General features: G+C 39.4%; 1 protein-coding gene across 1 annotated transcript; it reads left to right on the top strand.

Annotated features, from left to right (window-relative positions):
- Positions 1-15,101: 15,101 nt before the first annotated feature.
- LOC308340068 (olfactory receptor 7A5-like) lies at positions 15,102-16,034 on the top strand (the record flags this gene model as incomplete). Its single annotated transcript, XM_080799229.1, has 1 exon — positions 15,102-16,034. The coding sequence occupies one exon, from the start codon at positions 15,102-15,104 to the stop codon at positions 16,032-16,034; it is 933 nt and encodes a 310-aa protein (XP_080655355.1).
- Positions 16,035-18,249: the final 2,215 nt, after the last annotated feature.

Raw genomic sequence — 18,249 nt, 5'->3', positions numbered from 1 at the left:
ATGGATAAGGAAGATGTGGTCCATATATACTATGGAGTATTATGCCTCCATCAGAAAGGACGAATACCCAACTTTTGTAGCAACATGGACAGGACTGGAAGAGATTATGCTGAGTGAAATAAGTCAAACAGAGAGAGTCAAGTATCATATGGTTTCACTTATTTGTGGAGCATAACAAATAATATGGAGGACAAGGGTAGATGGAGAGGAGAAGGGAGTTGAAGGAAATTGGAAGGGGAGGTGAACGATGAGAGACTATGGACTCTGAAAAACAACCTGAGGGTTTTGAAGGGGCGGGGGGTGGGAGGTTGGGGTAACCAGGTGGTAGGTATTGGGGAGGGCACAGATTGCATGGAGCACTGGGTGTGGTGAAAAACCAATGAATACTGTTACGCTGAAAATAAATAAAAAATTTAATAAAAAAAATAAAAGAAAAGAAAAACGCATCTTTTAAAAATTTATTTTTTAATAATTTTTTTGTTCAGTTATAAAAAAAAAAGAATGCTTGGATCAACCAGGAGATCAAAGAAGAACTTAAACAATTTATGGAAACCAATGAGAATGAAGACACTTCACTCCAAAACCTATGGGATACAGCAAAGGCGGTCCTAAGGGGGAAATACTTAGCCATCCAAGCCTCACTCAAAAAAATTGAAAAATCCAGAATACACCAGCTGTCTCTACACCTTAAAGAACTAGAGAATCAACAACAAATCAAACCAACTCCACACGTAAGAAGGGAAATAATCAAGATTAGAGCAGGATCAATGAGGTAGAAACCAGAGATACAGTAGAACGTATCAATGAAACTAGAAGCTGGTTTTTGGAAAGAATCAATAAGATCGATAAACCACTGGCCACACTAATCCAAAAGAAAAGAGAGAAAGCCCAAATTAATAAAATTATGAATGAAGAGGGAGAGATCACAGCTAACACCAAGGAAGTGGAAACAATCATCAGAGGTTATTATCAACAGTTATATGCCAATAAGCTAAGCAACCTAGATGAAATGGATGCATTCCTGGAAAACTATAAACTCCCAAAATTGAACCAGGAAGAAATGGACAACCTGAATAGACCAATATCTGGTAACAAGATTGAAGCAGTGATCAAAAACCTCCCAAAAAAACTAGAGCCCAGGACCCGACGGATTCCCTGGGGAATTCTACCAGACTTTCAAAGAAGAAATAATACCTATTCTCCTGAAGCTGTTTCAAAAAATTGAAAAAGACGGAAAACTTCCAGACTCTTTTTATGAAGCCACCATTATCCTGATCCCCAAACCAGGCAAAGACCCTACCAAAAAGGAGAATTTCAGACCAATATCACTGATGAATATGGATGCTAAGATTCCCAGCAAGATCCTAGCAAACAGGATCCAACAGCACATTAAAAAGATTATCCACCATGACGAGGTGGCATTCATCCTGGGTTACAAGGCTGGTTCAACATTCGCAAATCAATCAATGTGATAGAACAAATCAATAAGAGAAGAGAGAAGAACCACATGATCCTCTCAATTGATGTGCCCAAATTTTTACATAGTTTTACTTTCACATTAATCCACATTTTCATTCTTTTTATTCTTATCCTATCCTAGTTTCTCTCAATTTTGCTTGTGACATGAAAGATACCCTAATAATGAATCTGTGTGTGTATATGAGTGCCAATGTTTATTTGAAAGAAACCTGTATAAACACACATACACATACACACACACACACACACACACACACACACACACACACACACACCCTACCCACACACCCCACCCACACACATCATGTGCCTCCCCATCGAATATTTTGATTTCAGCAAAGGCAGTCCTATGAGGGAAATATATTGCAATATAGGCTTTTCTCAAGAAGCAAGAAAAGTCTGAAATACAAAACCTAACATTACACCTGAAGGAGGCGGGAAAAAATAAAACAAATAAACCATATATTCAGCAGAAGAAGAAAAATATGAAGGATTAGCGCTGAAATCAGTGATATATAAATCAAAGAAAGAACAGATTGATGAAAGTAGGAATTGGTTTTTTGAAAGAATTAATGAGATCAATAAAACCTAGCCAGATTGATCAAAATGAAAAAAAGAAAGCACCCAAACAAATAAATCACGAATGCATACAAAGGGCCAACAGACACATGAAAAAAGTGTTAAACATCACTTGGCATTGGGGAAATACAAATCAATACCACAATGAGTTACTACCTCACACCAGTCAGAATGGTTAAAATTAACAAGTCAGGAAACAATGAATGTCAGTGAGGATGAGGAGAAAGGGGAATGTGGAATTATTCTTAGAAAATATATTTTAAGCCCTAAGGGGTGATTGTGGAGGCAGCTGAAATGTCAGCAGTGTTCCTGTTATTGGGCTATTGAATTCAATGGCCTGGCAGGAGCAGGATCTCACAATCCCCAGAGCCAGGGCATAGATTAAGAGCTATGAAGGAATGTAATCCTCAGTACTCCCTTCCTGCATTTGGCGATTGCTAGCCCAAACATCCTGCTCCTCCCTTATCCCATGATTGACTCCCTAAGTGCCTACACATAAGAGAGAGTCCTGGCCTGCTTTATGAGTTCAAGATATTTACTATCCATTCGTATTCCTTTCCCATGCTTTGAGGTATATGTCCTTGCTTTTTGGATTAAAAAAATAAAAATTAAAAAATTAAGAAAAAAATAAAAGCTCTGTGCAGGATTCACCTGCTAGTGCTCTCCCTTCCAGAGGCAGCCCTGCACAGATTGGTGTCTGAGAACTTCATTTCAGTGCATGCTGACAGGGGAATCCTCTTACACTGTTGGTGGGAATGTAAGCTGGTACAACCACTCTGGAGACAGTTTGGAGGTTTCTCAAGAAGTTAAATATAGGGCGGCTGGGTGGCTCAGTGGGTTAAGCTGCTGCCTTCGGCTCAGGTCATGATCTCAGGGTCCTGGGATCGAGTCCCGCATCAGGCTCTCTGCTCAGCAGGGAGCCTGCTAACCTCTCTCTCTCTCTGCCTGCCTCTCTGCCTACTTGTGATCTCTGTCAAATAAATACATAAAATCTTTTTTAAAAAGAAGTTAAATATAGAGCTACCCTATGACCCAGCAATTGCACTACTAGGTATTTACTCAAATGATACAAATGTGATCTGAAAGGACACCTGCACCCCAATGTTTGCAGCAACATTATCCACAATAGCGAATCTATGGAAAGATCGCAGATGTCCATCAAAAGATAAATGGACAAAGATGTGAGATTGTGTGTGTGTGTGTGTGTGTGTGTGTGTGTATATATATATATATAATATATACAACACATATAACATATATATAAAACACATATATAACATATATAACATATATATATGTGTGTGTGTGTGTGTATATATATATATATATATATATATATATATATATATAAAACACAACCATCAAAAGGGATGGCATCTTACCATTTACATCGACATAGTTGGAACTGGAGGGTATTATGCTAAGCAAAATAAGTTAATCAGAGAAAGACAACTATCATATGCTCTCAGTGATATGAGGAATTTGAGAAACAAGACAGGTCATAGGGGAAGGGAGGGAAAATTAAACAAGATGAAAGCAAAGAGGGAGACAAACTACAAGAGACTCTTAATCTCAGGAAACAAACTGAGAGTTGCTGTAGGGGAGTGGGGTGGGAGGGATGGGGTGGCTGGGCAAGGGACATTGGGGAGGGTATGTGCTATGGTGAGGAAAAACTCACTAAAAATGTCAATCAGAGAAAGACAACTATCATATGGTTTTACTCATATGTGGAATTTAGGGAATAAAACTGAGGATCATAAGGCAGGTTGGGAAAAATAAAATAAGATGAAATCAGAGAGGGAGACAACCGATAAGCAACTCTTACCTATAGGAAACAAAGAGTGTTGCTAGTGGGATATGGATGGGAGAATGGGGTAATTGATGGGCTTTAAGGAGGATACATGATATAATAAGCAATGGGTCTCATGTGAAACAGATGACCTCTACCTCTGAAGCTAATTGTACACTATACATTAACTAATTGAATTTAAATGAAATGATTAAAAAAATAAAATCATGAATGAAATTGGAGAGTTCACAACCAACATCGAAGAAATACAAACAATCATAAGAGAATGTTATGTGCAATTATATGCCAACAAACTAGGTAATCTGGAAAATTGGATGCATTCCTGGAAACATATTAACATATTAACTCCCAAAACTGAAACAGGAAGAAATAAAAAACCTGAACAGACCCATGACCAGGAAAGAAATGGAAGCAGTAATAAAAAAATCTCTCAACAAAAAATCTGGTCCAGGACCAGATGGGTTTCCAGTGGAATTCTACCAAACATTTTTTGTTTGTTTGTTTGTTTTTAAAATTTATTTAATAATGTAATCTGAATGGTATAATAAAAAAGCCCAATTTTTAAAAAGGTAGGTGAACATATTTATATATAAACAAGTAACAAGGAAATAAGAAACATGTAACTATAAGTCACATCTGAGTATGTCCTAACGATATGGTTTTACTATTTTACAAAATGTAAGTGACATTTATGGAAATTTCTTTTTTTTTTTAATTAAATTATTTATTGATTTTCAGCATAACAGTATTCATTGTTTTTTCACCACACCCAGTGCTCCATGCAATCTGTGCCCTCCCTAATACCCACCACCTGGTTCCCCCACCCTCCCACCCCGCCCCTTCAAAACCCTCAGGTTGTTTTTCAGAGTCCATAGTTTCTCATGGTTCACCTCCCCTTCCAATTTCCCTCAACTCCCTTCTCCTCTCCATCTACCCTTGTCCTCTATATTATTTGTTATGCTCCACCAATAAGTGAAACCATATGATACTTGACTTTCTCTGTTTGACTTATTTCACTCAGCATAATCTCTTCCAGTCCTGTCCATATTGATACAAAAGTCGGGTATTCGTCCTTTCTGATGGAGGCATAATACTCCATAGTGTATATGGACCACATCTTCCTTATCCATTCATCCGTTGAAGGGCATCTTGGTTCTTTCCACAGTTTGGCGACCGTGGCCATTGCTGCTAGAAACATTGGGGTACAGATGGCCCTTCTTTTCACTCCATCTGTATCTTTGGGGAAAATACCTAGCAGTGCAATTGCAGGGTCATAGGGAAGATCTATTTTTAATTTCCTGAGGAATCTCCACACTGTTCTCCAAAGTGGCTGCACCAGTTTGCATTCCCACCAACAGTGGAAGAGGGCTCCCCTTTCTCCACATCCTCTCCCACACACGTTGTTTCCTGTCTTGCTAATTTTGGCCATTCTAACTGGTGTAAGGTGGTATCTCAATGTGGTTTTGATTTGAATCTCCCTGATGGCTAGTGATGATGAACATATTTTCATGTGTCTGGTAGCCATTTGTATGTCTTCATTGGAGAAGTGTCTGTTCATATCTTCTGCCCATTTTTTTAATATGATTATCTGTTTTGTGTGTGTTGAGTTTGAGGGGTTCTTTATAGATCCTGGATAAAAGGTTGATATCCAGGATCTACCAAACATTTAAAGAGTATCTATTCTTCTGAAGCTGTTTCAAAAAATAGAAATGGAAGGAAAACTTCCAAACTCATTCTATGAGGGGAGCATTACTGTGATCCCCAAACCAGACAAAAAACCCACCATAAAAGACAATTGTTTGTTTTAGCAGGCTCCATGCACAGCATAAAGCTGAAGGCAGGGCTTGAACTCAGACCCCGAAATCAAGACCTGAGCTGAGATCGAGTGTCAGCAGGTTAACTAACTGAGCCACCCAGGGGCCCCAAGAAATTTGGCTATTGATATGGATATCAATAACAAAAAATAATGATAGCACTCCACCAGAACTGTTTAAGTGTTTATACATATCATCTTATGTAAGTTTTCAAATAACACTTACGTGATTAGTATCATTCTCCTTTTTTTTTCTTTTTTAAAGATGTTCAAGTAGCCAACATATAGCACATCATTAGTTTTTGAAGTAGTTATTCCCCTTTTATTACAGAAGAGGAGACAAAGTTTATAGTATTTGGCTGACTAACTCAATGTCACAGATGTGCTGAAAAGTCTCACCCCATCTAAGGTCTGTGGAGGGCCTGATTCAGATGGTCTCTTAGGGATCACCTTATGTTGCCTCCAGCCAAATTTAATATGGAGAAATGTTCTGTCTCTGGGGACTGCAGCCTTAGAAGTAAATCCAACCCCACAATGAGATTTATTAAGGTTACCTTAATATTATAATTTTACCATTTAATCCTTACAAAGATTAGCACATTTTCATGTTTATATATTTATTCCATGTATTCTTCCTATATTTTTGGTTTGCATCCTTAGATCATTCCTCATCTTAGGTATTTTAATTTTAATTGGTTTAAAAGAACTTTTTTTTTTTTTTGAGAAATGTCTGTTCATGTGTTCTGCCCATCGTTTGACATGATTATCTGTTTTTCAGGTCTTGAGTTTGAAGAGTTCTTTGTAGATCTTGGATATAAGCCCTTTGTCTGCAGTGTCATTTGGGAATATCTTCTCCCATTCCGTGGATTGCCTCTTTGTTCTGTTGAGTTTCCTTTGCTGTGCAGAATCTTTTGATCTTGTTGAAGTCCCAAAAGTTCATTTTCACTTTTGTTTCCTTTGCCTTTGGAGACAGGTCTTGAAAGAAGTTGCTGTGGCCTATGTTGAAGAGGTTACTGCCTATGTTCTCCTCCAGGATTCTGATAGATTCCTGCCTCATGTTGAGGTCTTTTATCCATCTTTAGTTTATATTTGTGTATGGAGTAAGAGAATGGTCGAGTTTCATTCTTCGATACATAGCTGTCCAATTTTCCTATAGAGTCATTTATTGAAAAGACTGTCTTTTTCTTTTTTCCATTGGATATTTTTTCCTGCTTTGGTGAAGATTATTTGACCATAGAGTTGAAGGTCCATATCTGGACTCTGCTCTGTTCCATTGGTCCATGTGTCTGTTAATTATCATATTGTTTCACTTACTTGTGGAGCATAAGGAATAACATGGAGGAGATTAGGAGAAGGAAATGAAGAGGTAATTGGGGGAAATCAGAGAGGGAGATAAAGCATGAGAGACTGTGGAGTCTGAGAAACAAACTGAGGGTTTTGGAAGGGAGGGGTTGGGGGTTAAGTGAGCCTGGTGGTGGGAATTAAGGAGGCATGTATTGCATGGAGCACTGGGTGTGGTGCATAAGCAATGAATCTCGGAACACCGAAAAAATAAAGTAAAATTAAAAAAAAATAAATAACTTTTTACATGTCTACACTTTATGCTTTGTAGTAGACAGTGTTCCAAATATTTTCCTGGTTTCGCACTTGCTTTTAAACTTTCTTTATTGTTGTACCTATAGGTTTTAACAAGCTGGAATTTGTCAATTATGTTCTCAGTTCCTTTACTTCCACCTGGCTTATGCTCAGGGTATTAATCTAATTTTTCTTCTTGAGGTCAGCTGATATTTCACTTTTTTTCAAGTTCATTTTATTTATTTTTTAAAGTTTTATTTTATTTTTTCAGGGTTCCAAGATGCATTGTTTATGCACCACACCCAGTGCTCCAAGTTCATTTTAGTCATTTTATTTTTCTATAAGTTCATTCTTTTTATGCCAACAAGTAGTAGTAGGTGTTAAGGCAGAAAATTAGTGTTACTTTTCTTCAAACTAATAACAAATTGTCCAAGCACCATTTATTTCCAAAGTCTTGTTTTCTTCATTGATTTTGATTCCACTTTTATAACAGCTTATTATATTTATTTATTTATTATTTATGTATTTATTTTAAAGTGTTCCAGAATTCATTGTTTATGCACCACATCCAGTGCTCCATGCAATATTTACCCTCCATAATACCCACCACCAGGCTCCCCCAACTCCCCACCCCCCCTCCAAAATCTCCAGTTTGTTTCTCAGAGTCCACAGTCTCTCATAGTTCTTCTCCCCCTCAAATTTCCCCTACTCACTTCTCTCCACGGTCGCCAAACTGTGGAAAAAACCAAGATGCCCTTCAACGGATGAATGGATTAGGAATATGTAGTCCATAAGCACTATGGAGTATTATGCCTCCATCAGAAAGGATGAATACCCAACTTTTGTATCAACATGGACGGGACTGGAAGAGATTATGCTGAGTGAAATAAGTCAAGCAGAGAGAGTCAATTATCATATGGTTTTGCTTATTTTTGGAGCATAAGAAATAACATGGAGGACATGGGGAGATGGAGAGGAGAAGGGAGTTGAGGGGAATTGGAGGGGGAAATGAACCATGAGAGACTATGGACTCTGAAAAACAATCTGAGGACTTTGAAGGGGTGGGGGTGAGAGGTTGGGGGAGCCAGGTGGTGGGTATTATGGAGGGCACATATTGCATGGAGCACTGGGTGTGGTGCATAAACAGTGAATTCTGTTACATTGAAGGGAAGGGAGTTGAGGGAAATTGGAAGGGGAGGTGAACCATGAGAGACTATGGACTCTGAAAAACAACCTGAGGGTTTTGAAGGGGCGGCGTGGGGGAGGTTGGGGGAACCAGGTGGTGGGTATTAGGGAGGGCACGTATTGCATGGAGCACTGGGTGTGGTGCAAAAACAATGAATACTGTTATGCTGAAAATAACAAATAAATAAACAAATAAATAAATAAATAAAATTATTAAAAAGAAAATACACCCAGCACTGAACAAACTGAAGAAAGTAAGAAGAACAATTACACGTTACCCACATGCCCTCTATTCCAAGGCTGCACATTCAGTGCCGCAGGAGATCTTAGCCGGAGACTTCCCCTGTGGATGAATGTTAATGTGCAAGTGAGCACCTGGCTTCTCCAGATATGCAGGATGTTACCAATGACACCCACTTCGTTCCCAACCCACCCAGAAAACTGACCCAGAAGCAGAATAATCCTGGATTCACTTCCTTTTCCAAGAAATATTTTTTGGTGTCATCATGAAGATAGGAATGTGGAATTTAGATAGTCACAATAGTCCTTGGGGATGGGGCACTTGCTCTGTGCTAGGAAATTTCCTGTGAGCTCTAAAATATTAATAAATTTCGGACTAAATCCTTAGATGGAATTTGTCCAGTTTACAGATAAGGGACCAAAGGCTTGCAAGGTGCATTTCCTTTCCTGAGGGAAAAGAGACACCCGTAAACTTGTTTGACCACCTAAGGTCAGATCTGAGGTTGGTGGGGGGACTCGGGTGGAAGAACACACTTGACTCTGACACTGAACCACAGCTTTAATGCATAAACGTGTACAGAGCAAGACAGGCAACATCAATGTTTGGGATCTAGTTGCAAATGCAGAATCTTAGGGCCACCTTAGACATAACGAATTAGTAGTTATGACAGTCAAAAATTTCTCCAGATATTTTTAAGTGATTTGGAGGCAAAATCATCCCTGGTTGAGAACCATTAGCATATCTTGTTGCATTTCAATCAAAGCACATTGCTTCATAATGATCCAGTTCAGAATTCTGGGTTGTTCACTCAACCTTTCTAAGTCACATTTCTACAAATGTGGAATGAGGCTTATTTTATGGTCCCCATAGAATGGATTTGGAAAAAATAAATGAGACAATGCCCATAAGATTATGAACTGAACCCAGTGCATCAAAAGGTCTAAATTGATCTTTTATAATACCAAAGGTTTTATAAGTGAAGGACTAAATGTCACCTTTTAACCTGTAAGAAAAACAGAACACTCTTAATTGATTTGTTTTAAAAAAATTATGAATCCAAGGGTTGTTGTGCTCATGGTCTTATAGCAAAATAACACAATTTTGCCTGTTGGAGAAGGAAGACCAATTTTCTAGAGCTATGAGGAGGAGTTCTTCCACCAAAAGTCAATGTTTTACAGACCCAGAAATGGTGAAGACAGTTTTCTCAGTCTCAGGTTTGGAAATAACTTTCACTTAGGTTCTGTGGAAAGTTTCAATGTTGGAGCTCTGGAAGCCAGGCAAGTTCAGGGAGGAGTAATAAACACTGGATACACCTGAATTCTAACCTGTCTCTTGGGAACAGAGACTCTACAGGAAAAAATTCCATTCTGTCCAGATAAGTTCCCATGGGGAGATGTGCTCACGTAATAATAATGGTAAGTGTGTCTAATGAGCAGGTATAGGGATCAGGTACAGCAAATATAGGAGCTGAAAATATCTCCTCAGCTGCAGCCCCTGGGAATGTTCAACCTTGAGGTGGAGGAGACAAAGTTTTTGCATTTCGATTTCCAAGTCTGCTGAGGGACCCATGCTTCACTCCTTCCTGCTCTCCTGTCTGGAAACAGTGCTTCAGTCCCTATCATTAACCATCCAGGGAGGAATTTGGACTTCCACATGGAAACCTTCCTCCCAGAGACCCCATCCAGGTGAGTCTCAGAGATCAGCAGTTATTTCAGGAAAGGGTCAGAAAGAATGGAAACAGAGCTTTTACTTGAGGTCACTTGTCAGCCTAACCTGGGGCCAAGAGACAATTTTGTTTGTGTTTATTGGAGTGGTGAACACATTCACTTATAGTCAACTTATTTAATATGTTAAAAAAGGAGTGTCTTTTGAACTTAGCATGAAAATGCTTTACTATGCACCCTGACTATGTACAATGCACTCTAATATTTTCTATTGTGCTTCATTTATTCTATTCTATTTTTAATTTTTTTAATTTAAATTCAATTAACATCTAGTCTATTTTTAGTTTCAAAGGTAGAGTTCAGTGATTCATCATGTACACACAGCATCCAGTGATCATTACATCCTTGTCTTCCTTAATGCCCACCACCCAGTAACCCCAACACCCAACTGACCTCCCCCCAGCAACCCTCAGTTTGCTTCCTAGATTTCAGCATCTTTTATGATTTGTCTCTCTTTATGATTTTCTCTTACTTCATTTTTCCCTCCTTCCCCCATGATCCTCTGTTTTTTTCTTAAATTCTACATATGAGTGAAATCATATGATAATTGTCTTTCTCTGATTTATTTCTCTTAGCAAAATACCTTCTAGTTCTATCCACATCATCGTAAATGGTAAGAGTTCATGTTCCTTGATGACTCAGTAGTATTCCATTGTGTGTGTGTGTGTGTGTGTGTGTGTGTGATGTAATATATATATTTTACACCTTTATCCATTCACCTATTCATACAAACCATATTTCTCTCCCACATCCTCCATTCTTGTGCTAGTACCTCCCTGATTCCATTCTCTCTTTCATCACTGGCAGCTTCTGTGAGCACAGATTCTCTCATTCCTTCTTGAAATATGTATTTATTCCTGCTGTTCCCAACCAAACCATGTCTGGGGGTAAAGGGCAGGAGTCTGTATAAGTATTTCCCAGGGCACTCGCAGTCTAGTAGGGAAACATACATAGAATTAAATAAAAGTTACACAGTGATAATCCCCAAATCTAAGTTATGCAAGAGAAACTTGGAGCACGGGTGTGGTGCATAAACAATGAATTCTGGAACACTGAAAATAAATTTTAAAAATAAATAAAAATTTAAGGGGCGCCTGGGTGGCTCAGTGGTTTAAGCCTCTGCCTTCGGCTCAGGTCATGATCTCAGGGTCTTGGGATCGAGCCCCGCATCAGGCTCTCTGCTCAGCGGGAGCCTGCTTCCCCCTCTCTCTGTCTGCCTCTCTGCCTAGCTCTGATTTCTCTGTCAAATAAATAAAATCTTAAAAAAAATTTAAAAAAGGAAGTGTCCTTTTTTGTGGAAATGTTAAAACAATGAAAACAAACATCATGGGGCGCCTGGGTGGCTCAGCGGGTTAAAGCCTCTGCCTTCGGCTCAGGTCATGATCCCAGGGTCCTGGGATCGAGCCCCGCGTCGCGCTCTCTGCTCAGCAGGGAGCCTGCTTCCTCCTCTCTCTCTCTGCCTGCCTCTCTGCCTACTTGTGATTTCTGTCTGTCAAATAAATAAATAAAATCTTAAAAAAAAAAGAAAACAAACATCAATGAAGGAGATGACTCTTTGTATTCTAAAAGAGGTGATGGGATTATGAAGATAGAGAGGAGATGAATAATTCTTAAGAGACCAATGGGTGACTCCAAGCAGATGGTAGCAGGTGCATGGAGGCTCTGAGTCTGGAGACTGGGTCTTCAGGTGAATCTACAACTCAAGTTCAGTGTTTGTGACATTGACTTGAACAAGGCAGTGGAAGTGGGAAGCTGGCGGGTTGGTTAGGGAAGGCAAGCCAAGAGTTGGAGCTATGGAATTTGGGGTTCAGTCTCCAGTGGGGAGTCACTGAAAAGGGGTAGAGGTGGGGAGTTGGACAGTAACTTAAGTGCAATATAGAAACATCTCTCTGGGTAAATATGAATATTGGCTAGAGGATGCCAAACTCTGGTAGGTGGAGAGCCAACAAGGAACTGAAAGAAGGTTGTGGAACTGGAGTCCCGTAGGTGGGGAATCGATGGGGACATTGGAGAGAAGGAAAAATCTCAGCCAAATCTAATCACCAGTGATAAGCACTCATCATCAACAGGAGGGAACTATGCTAAGCTTTTTACATATATTTCCTAAATCTGTCAGCCACTTCAAGATGAGGACACCTCTAGTCCTACTATTTCGTGGGTGGGATTTAACACTTAGAACAGTTTGATTGGCCCTCCAAGTTCAAATAGCAAATATACAGAGATCTTAAATTCAAAATCATATTTTATGATAATAAAGGTTTTGCATTTTATATCATTTAAAAAGGTGTTTTGTTTTTGTTTTTGTGTTTTTTTGTTTTTTGTTTGTTTTTTTGGCAAATACTCTTTTAACATACCCCACTTTGTTGTACTGTGTATATTTCCTTTTGTGAATTGTGAGAGTATTCCCTTTACTTGTTATTCTGGTGGGATGTTCAATAGGTCATACTTCTTGGTAATGTAAAATCCTCTCTACATTTTCTCTTGGATAAATTTCCTTTTGCTGCTTCATTATTCTGGGCATCTAGGAGCTGTACCTAGGGTTGGAATGTTGCCAGAACCAAGGACATTTTCTCCTCCTAACCATCTCTAGGGGCCACTGAGCTTATTAGAACTTACTCCCCACTTTAATTTTTTTCAAATTAATTTAATTTTTTCAGTATCCAAGACTCATTGTTTATGCACCACACACAGTGCTCCATGCAAGATGTGCCCTCCTTAATATCCACCACCAGGCTCACATATCCCTTCACCCCCCTCTCCTCTGAAACCCTGCTTGTTTCTCAGAGTCCAGTCTCTCATGTTTCATCTCCCCCTCTGATTTCCCACAGTTCACTTCTTTCCTTCACCTAATGTCCTTCATATTATTTCTTATGCTCCACAAGTAAGTGAAACCATATGATAATTGACTTTTTCTGCTTGACTTATTTGACTCAGCATAACCTCCAGTCCTGTCCATGTTTATACAAAAGTTGGGTATTCATCCTTTCTGATGGAGACATAATATTCCACTTTATATATGGACCATATCTTCTTTATCCATTAATCTGTTGAACAGCATCTTGGCTATTTTCACAATTTGGCGATTGTGACCATTGCTGCTATGAACATTGGGGTACAGATGGCCCTTCTTTTCACTACATCTGTATCTTTGAGGTAAATACCCACTTTCCTTCCTCAAAATTTTGAAGCTTTTTTAGTGTTTCTTTTTCTTCTTTATTTTTTATTTGAGAGAGAGAGAGACAGCTAGAGGGAGATGGAGAAAGAGAAATATCACAAGGGGAGGGGGTGGGAGGAGGAGAAGCAGGCTTCCTTCTGAGCAGGGAGATTGATGTGGGGCTTGGTCCCAGGACCCTGGGATCATGACCTGATCCGAAGGCAGACACTTAACCAACTGAGTCACATAGGCACCCCTTTTATGTTTCTTTAAATACTGGACATAATATGATCCTATTGAAATGGAGACCATTGATTACATGCTCATAGGAGACTTAACTCCTGGAATTTGGATGCAGTTTGACATTTTTAGGGGAATGACAATCTAATGTGGACAGCTTGCTTTTACCAATGTTTGCCTAATTATTGTGGCTAGTCGTGAGAATAGCCTGGTGGTGACTTTTTTTTATTCTTTATTTTTTATCATTTATTTATTTGACAGACAAAGATCCTAAGCAGGCAGAGAGGCAGGCAGAGAGAGAGAGGGGTAAGCAGGCTCCCCACTGAGCAGAGAGCCTGACATGGGGCTCAATCCCAGGACCCCAGGATCACGACCTGAGCTGAAGGCAGAGGCATTACCCCACTGAGCCACCCAGGCTCCCCAGCCTGGTGGTGATTTTTAAAACAATAATTGAACAAACAAAAAGCAGAATGGTAAAGGGGAGTGGGAGATACAGGCTTCCAGTTAAGGAGTGAATGAGTCACGGGATTAAAAGGCACAGCCTAGGTAATATAGTCATTGATACTGTCACAGTGTTGTGTGGTGACAGATGGCAACTCCACATGTGGTGAGCATGGCATTATGTTTAAACTGTTGAGTCACTGTATTGTACACCCAAAACTAATTTAATAATGTGTGTCAATCACACAGGATCTAAAAATTAACTTAAAAAAAAAACAACAACAACCCAAGTGTTTTCTCAGAGTCTTTGCAATTGTTGTTCTTTCTAATAGCCACATATTTTCCTAAATAACACTGTGTCTCCTGCTGTCTCCTCCTTGAGGTCTCTGTGTAAATGTGTGTTGGCCTATCCAAGCAACAGCTAAAAATTAACACCTCCATCCACTCCTTTTTATCCCACTTTGTTTCTCTTCATAGCACCTGTCGCCTTCTGACATTCTATCTGATCTTTTATTTGCATGTCTTCCCCATCACTGAACTATGCAGACACTTGTTTGTTGACACCTATACTCTTTGCCTGGAGGCTAGACATTACCCAAGTTTACCTCAAATGTGTGACAGAATTTCTCATTGAAAGTATAGAATACATGAATATTTGTGGAAAATGTCAAGTGTGGGATGCACACTCATATTCAGAGCCGGCATTCTCTTGAGAGGTGACATGTTCCATATAAAACCTACAGATATTGACTTTGTGAATGTAAAAAAAAAAATGTAGAATTTCAATGATATTTGTAATGTTCATTTTAGAGAAAATTAGCCGTGTTACTTTTTTGTTCCCTAGTAGTAACCTCCACTACATGGAACCAGGTAATGATACACAAATGTCAGAATTTCTTCTTCTTGGATTATCAGAGGAACCAGAATTACAGCTCCTCATATTTAGCCTTTTCCTGTCTATGTACCTGATCACTGTGTTTGGAAACCTTATCATCATCCTGGCCGTCAGCTCAGACTCCCACCTCCACACCCCCATGTACTTCTTCCTCGCCAACCTGTCCTTTGTAGACATCTGTTTCACCTCCACCACGATCCCCAAGATGCTTCAGAACATCCAGACTCATAGAAAAGTCATAACCTATGAAGGTTGCATCACTCAGATATACTTTTTCCTGCTCTTGGCTGGATTGGACAATTTTCTCCTGGCTGTGATGGCCTATGACCGCTTTGTGGCCATTTGTCACCCCCTGCACTACATGGTCATCATGAAACCCACCTACTGTGTACTGCTGGTTCTGATGTCCTGGATGACGAGTGCCCTGAATTCCTTATTACAAAGTTTAATGGTGTTGTGGCTGTCCTTCTGTAGATTGGTGGAAATCTCCCACTTTTTCTGTGAAATCAATCAAGTGGTCCAACTTGCTTGTTCTGACAAGTTTCTTAATGACATGGTGATGCATTTTGCAGCTGGCTTGTTAGGTGGTGCTTCCCTAGCTGGGATCCTTTACTCTTACTCCAAGATAGTATCTTCAATACATGGAATCTCATCAGTTCAGGGCAAGTACAAAGCTTTTTCGACCTGTGCATCTCACCTTTTAGTTGTCTGCTTATTTTATTGTACAATCCTAGGAGTGTACCTTAGCTCTGCTTCTCCCCAAAACTCCCACTCAAGCACAGTAGCCTCAGTGATGTACACTGTGGTCACACCTATGCTAAACCCCTTCATCTATAGCCTGAGGAACAAAGACATAAAGATGGCTCTGAAAAGAATCATTGGGGTTCCAGTGATGTAAAAAGTGCACGTGATTGCAGGGTTCACAGCCTTGGAAGCAGGAACTGCTATTCTTTCATTGGACTATGGAAGTGGAAACTGTTCCTTCTATTTATTTCCTAGAATTTTCATTTGTTTGAATTTAATTCATTTTCTCCACATACTTAAGTAACTCACTTTATTAAACTTCTGCTTTGTCTGTTATGCAATTTCCCCTTTGTCCATTTTCTGCTGTTCCCAATATTTTCCCCCTCTTTGGTCCACAAATTACTGAAAATTTCTTTATTTTTTATGGGACATGTTGGATTTCTTAAAGTAATTTCACTTCAAATGACATATATCATGCCAAGTAAATTTTCCCTAGATTTCCCCAAAGAATCATCATGAGTTGCATTCTTCATATGGGAGAATCTACAGTTGGCCACCAAGCCCTTTACAGAACTTCATTGTAGAGAATAATAATAATAATAATAATAATAAATTCCAGTTTTCACCTAGGGTTTGTAAATATTTTTACATCACTACTGTAACTCCTTTTCGTTATAACATGTACACTAATACTGTTCCCTTTAATTCTTAGGCTTCTGACAGGGATGCTCAGGCAGGAAAGCCTGGGCACTTCCCTGCACCTCTGTGCTTGTGGAATTCCCACAGACTCATCCATGACCAGAGCCTCTGCTGTGGCTGCACCAGCCCTTGGGTTCTTACTGTGATTGCAAGACATGCCTCAACAACACCCATCAGAGAACTCTAACAAAACAAGGTTTAGTACTCACAGGTACTGGAGGATAGAGGCAGAAAAGCCTGGGGGGTGGAGAGGGAGTGCAGAGTTTCAGAGAGAAAGGCCAGAACTGTGCTCCTACCTTTGGGGTCCCTGAGAGGGTGGCTGGTAGTTTGTAGGTTCACTATTTATGATTTTATTATTATTATTATTTCTTTCTTTTCTAAAAAAAATTGTTCTATTTTTTTTCAGTGTTCCAAGATTCATTGTTTATGCACCACACACACTGCACCATGCAATACGTGCCCTCTTTAATACCTACCACCAGGCTCACCCAACACTCCACTCCCCTCCCCTCCAAAATCCTCAGTTTGTTTCTCAGAGTCCACAGTCTCTCATTTTTTAATTTTTAATTTTTATATTAGTCGCCATTCAACACATCGATTGTTTCTGATGTAGTGTTCCATGATTCATTGTTTGTATATAATACCCAGGGCTCCGTGCAATATGTGCCTTCCTTAATACCCTTCACCAGCCTCACCCATCCCCCGCCTCAGCCCTCAGTTTGATTTCTGGAGTCCATAGTCTCTAATGATTTGTCTCCCCCTCTGATTTCCCTCCCTTCATTTTTCCCTTTCTAGTTATGATTTTAAAACAGTAGTGTAAAATTCTTGCATGGAAATGGAAAGTGGGGTTATGCATATATTAGTTGAGGTTACCCAGGGCTTTCTGAGGAGGTACTTCATGGCTGGAACCACCTGAGAGCTTATCTGATAATAGTGTCAAACACCTGACAATATGTTTATTCAGCATGGCTGTCCTTGAAATGAATGCCTCAGAAATCAAGCTTAATATCAGGCATTTAGTTTACAAACATGTTACCAGGTTTTATCGCTAGTCTTGTTTTATTCTGTTATTCGCCTAGGTGTCCAGGAAACCCAGCATAGTCACTGACAAAACCTGTTAGCAAATATGTGTCTCCCAGCAGACTCTACATGGAAAAACAAATTTGAGTAAATAGAGTGATCTTGTATGTTTTCAGTGTCAGAGATGATCGTAAATAGGAGGAGACTTTTTATTTGGGTTAATGACGTGTATTTTAATTACTGGATCATATGTTACTTCTATTTTCAGTTTTTTGAGGAATCTCTATACTGTTTCCCACAGTGGCTGCTACAGTTTGCATTCTCGCCAACAGTGTGCATCAATTTTTCTTACTCTACATCCCCAGTAACACTTCTTATTCCTTGTGGTTTTAACTTTAGCTATTCTGACAGGTGTGAGGTGATATCTCGTTGTGCTTTTGAAAGCATTTCCCTGATGATGTGTGATGTTTCATGTGTCCATTGGCCATTTGTGTGTCTTCTTCAGAGAAATGTTTTTATGTCTTCTGGCCATTTTAAAATTTAATTATTATCTTTTTGTGTGTGTGTATGTGTGTGTGTGTGTGTGTGTGTGTGTGTCTGTGTAGTTGTGTAAATTCTTTTTACATTTTGGATATTAACCACTTATTGGA

The sequence above is a fragment of the Martes martes genome (assembly GCF_963455335.1).
Source record: "Martes martes genome assembly, chromosome: 1".
Classification (NCBI taxonomy): Eukaryota; Metazoa; Chordata; class Mammalia; order Carnivora; family Mustelidae; genus Martes; species Martes martes.
The sequence above is the reverse complement of the archived record's forward strand: the minus strand, read 5'-3'. Positions and strand labels throughout refer to the sequence as shown.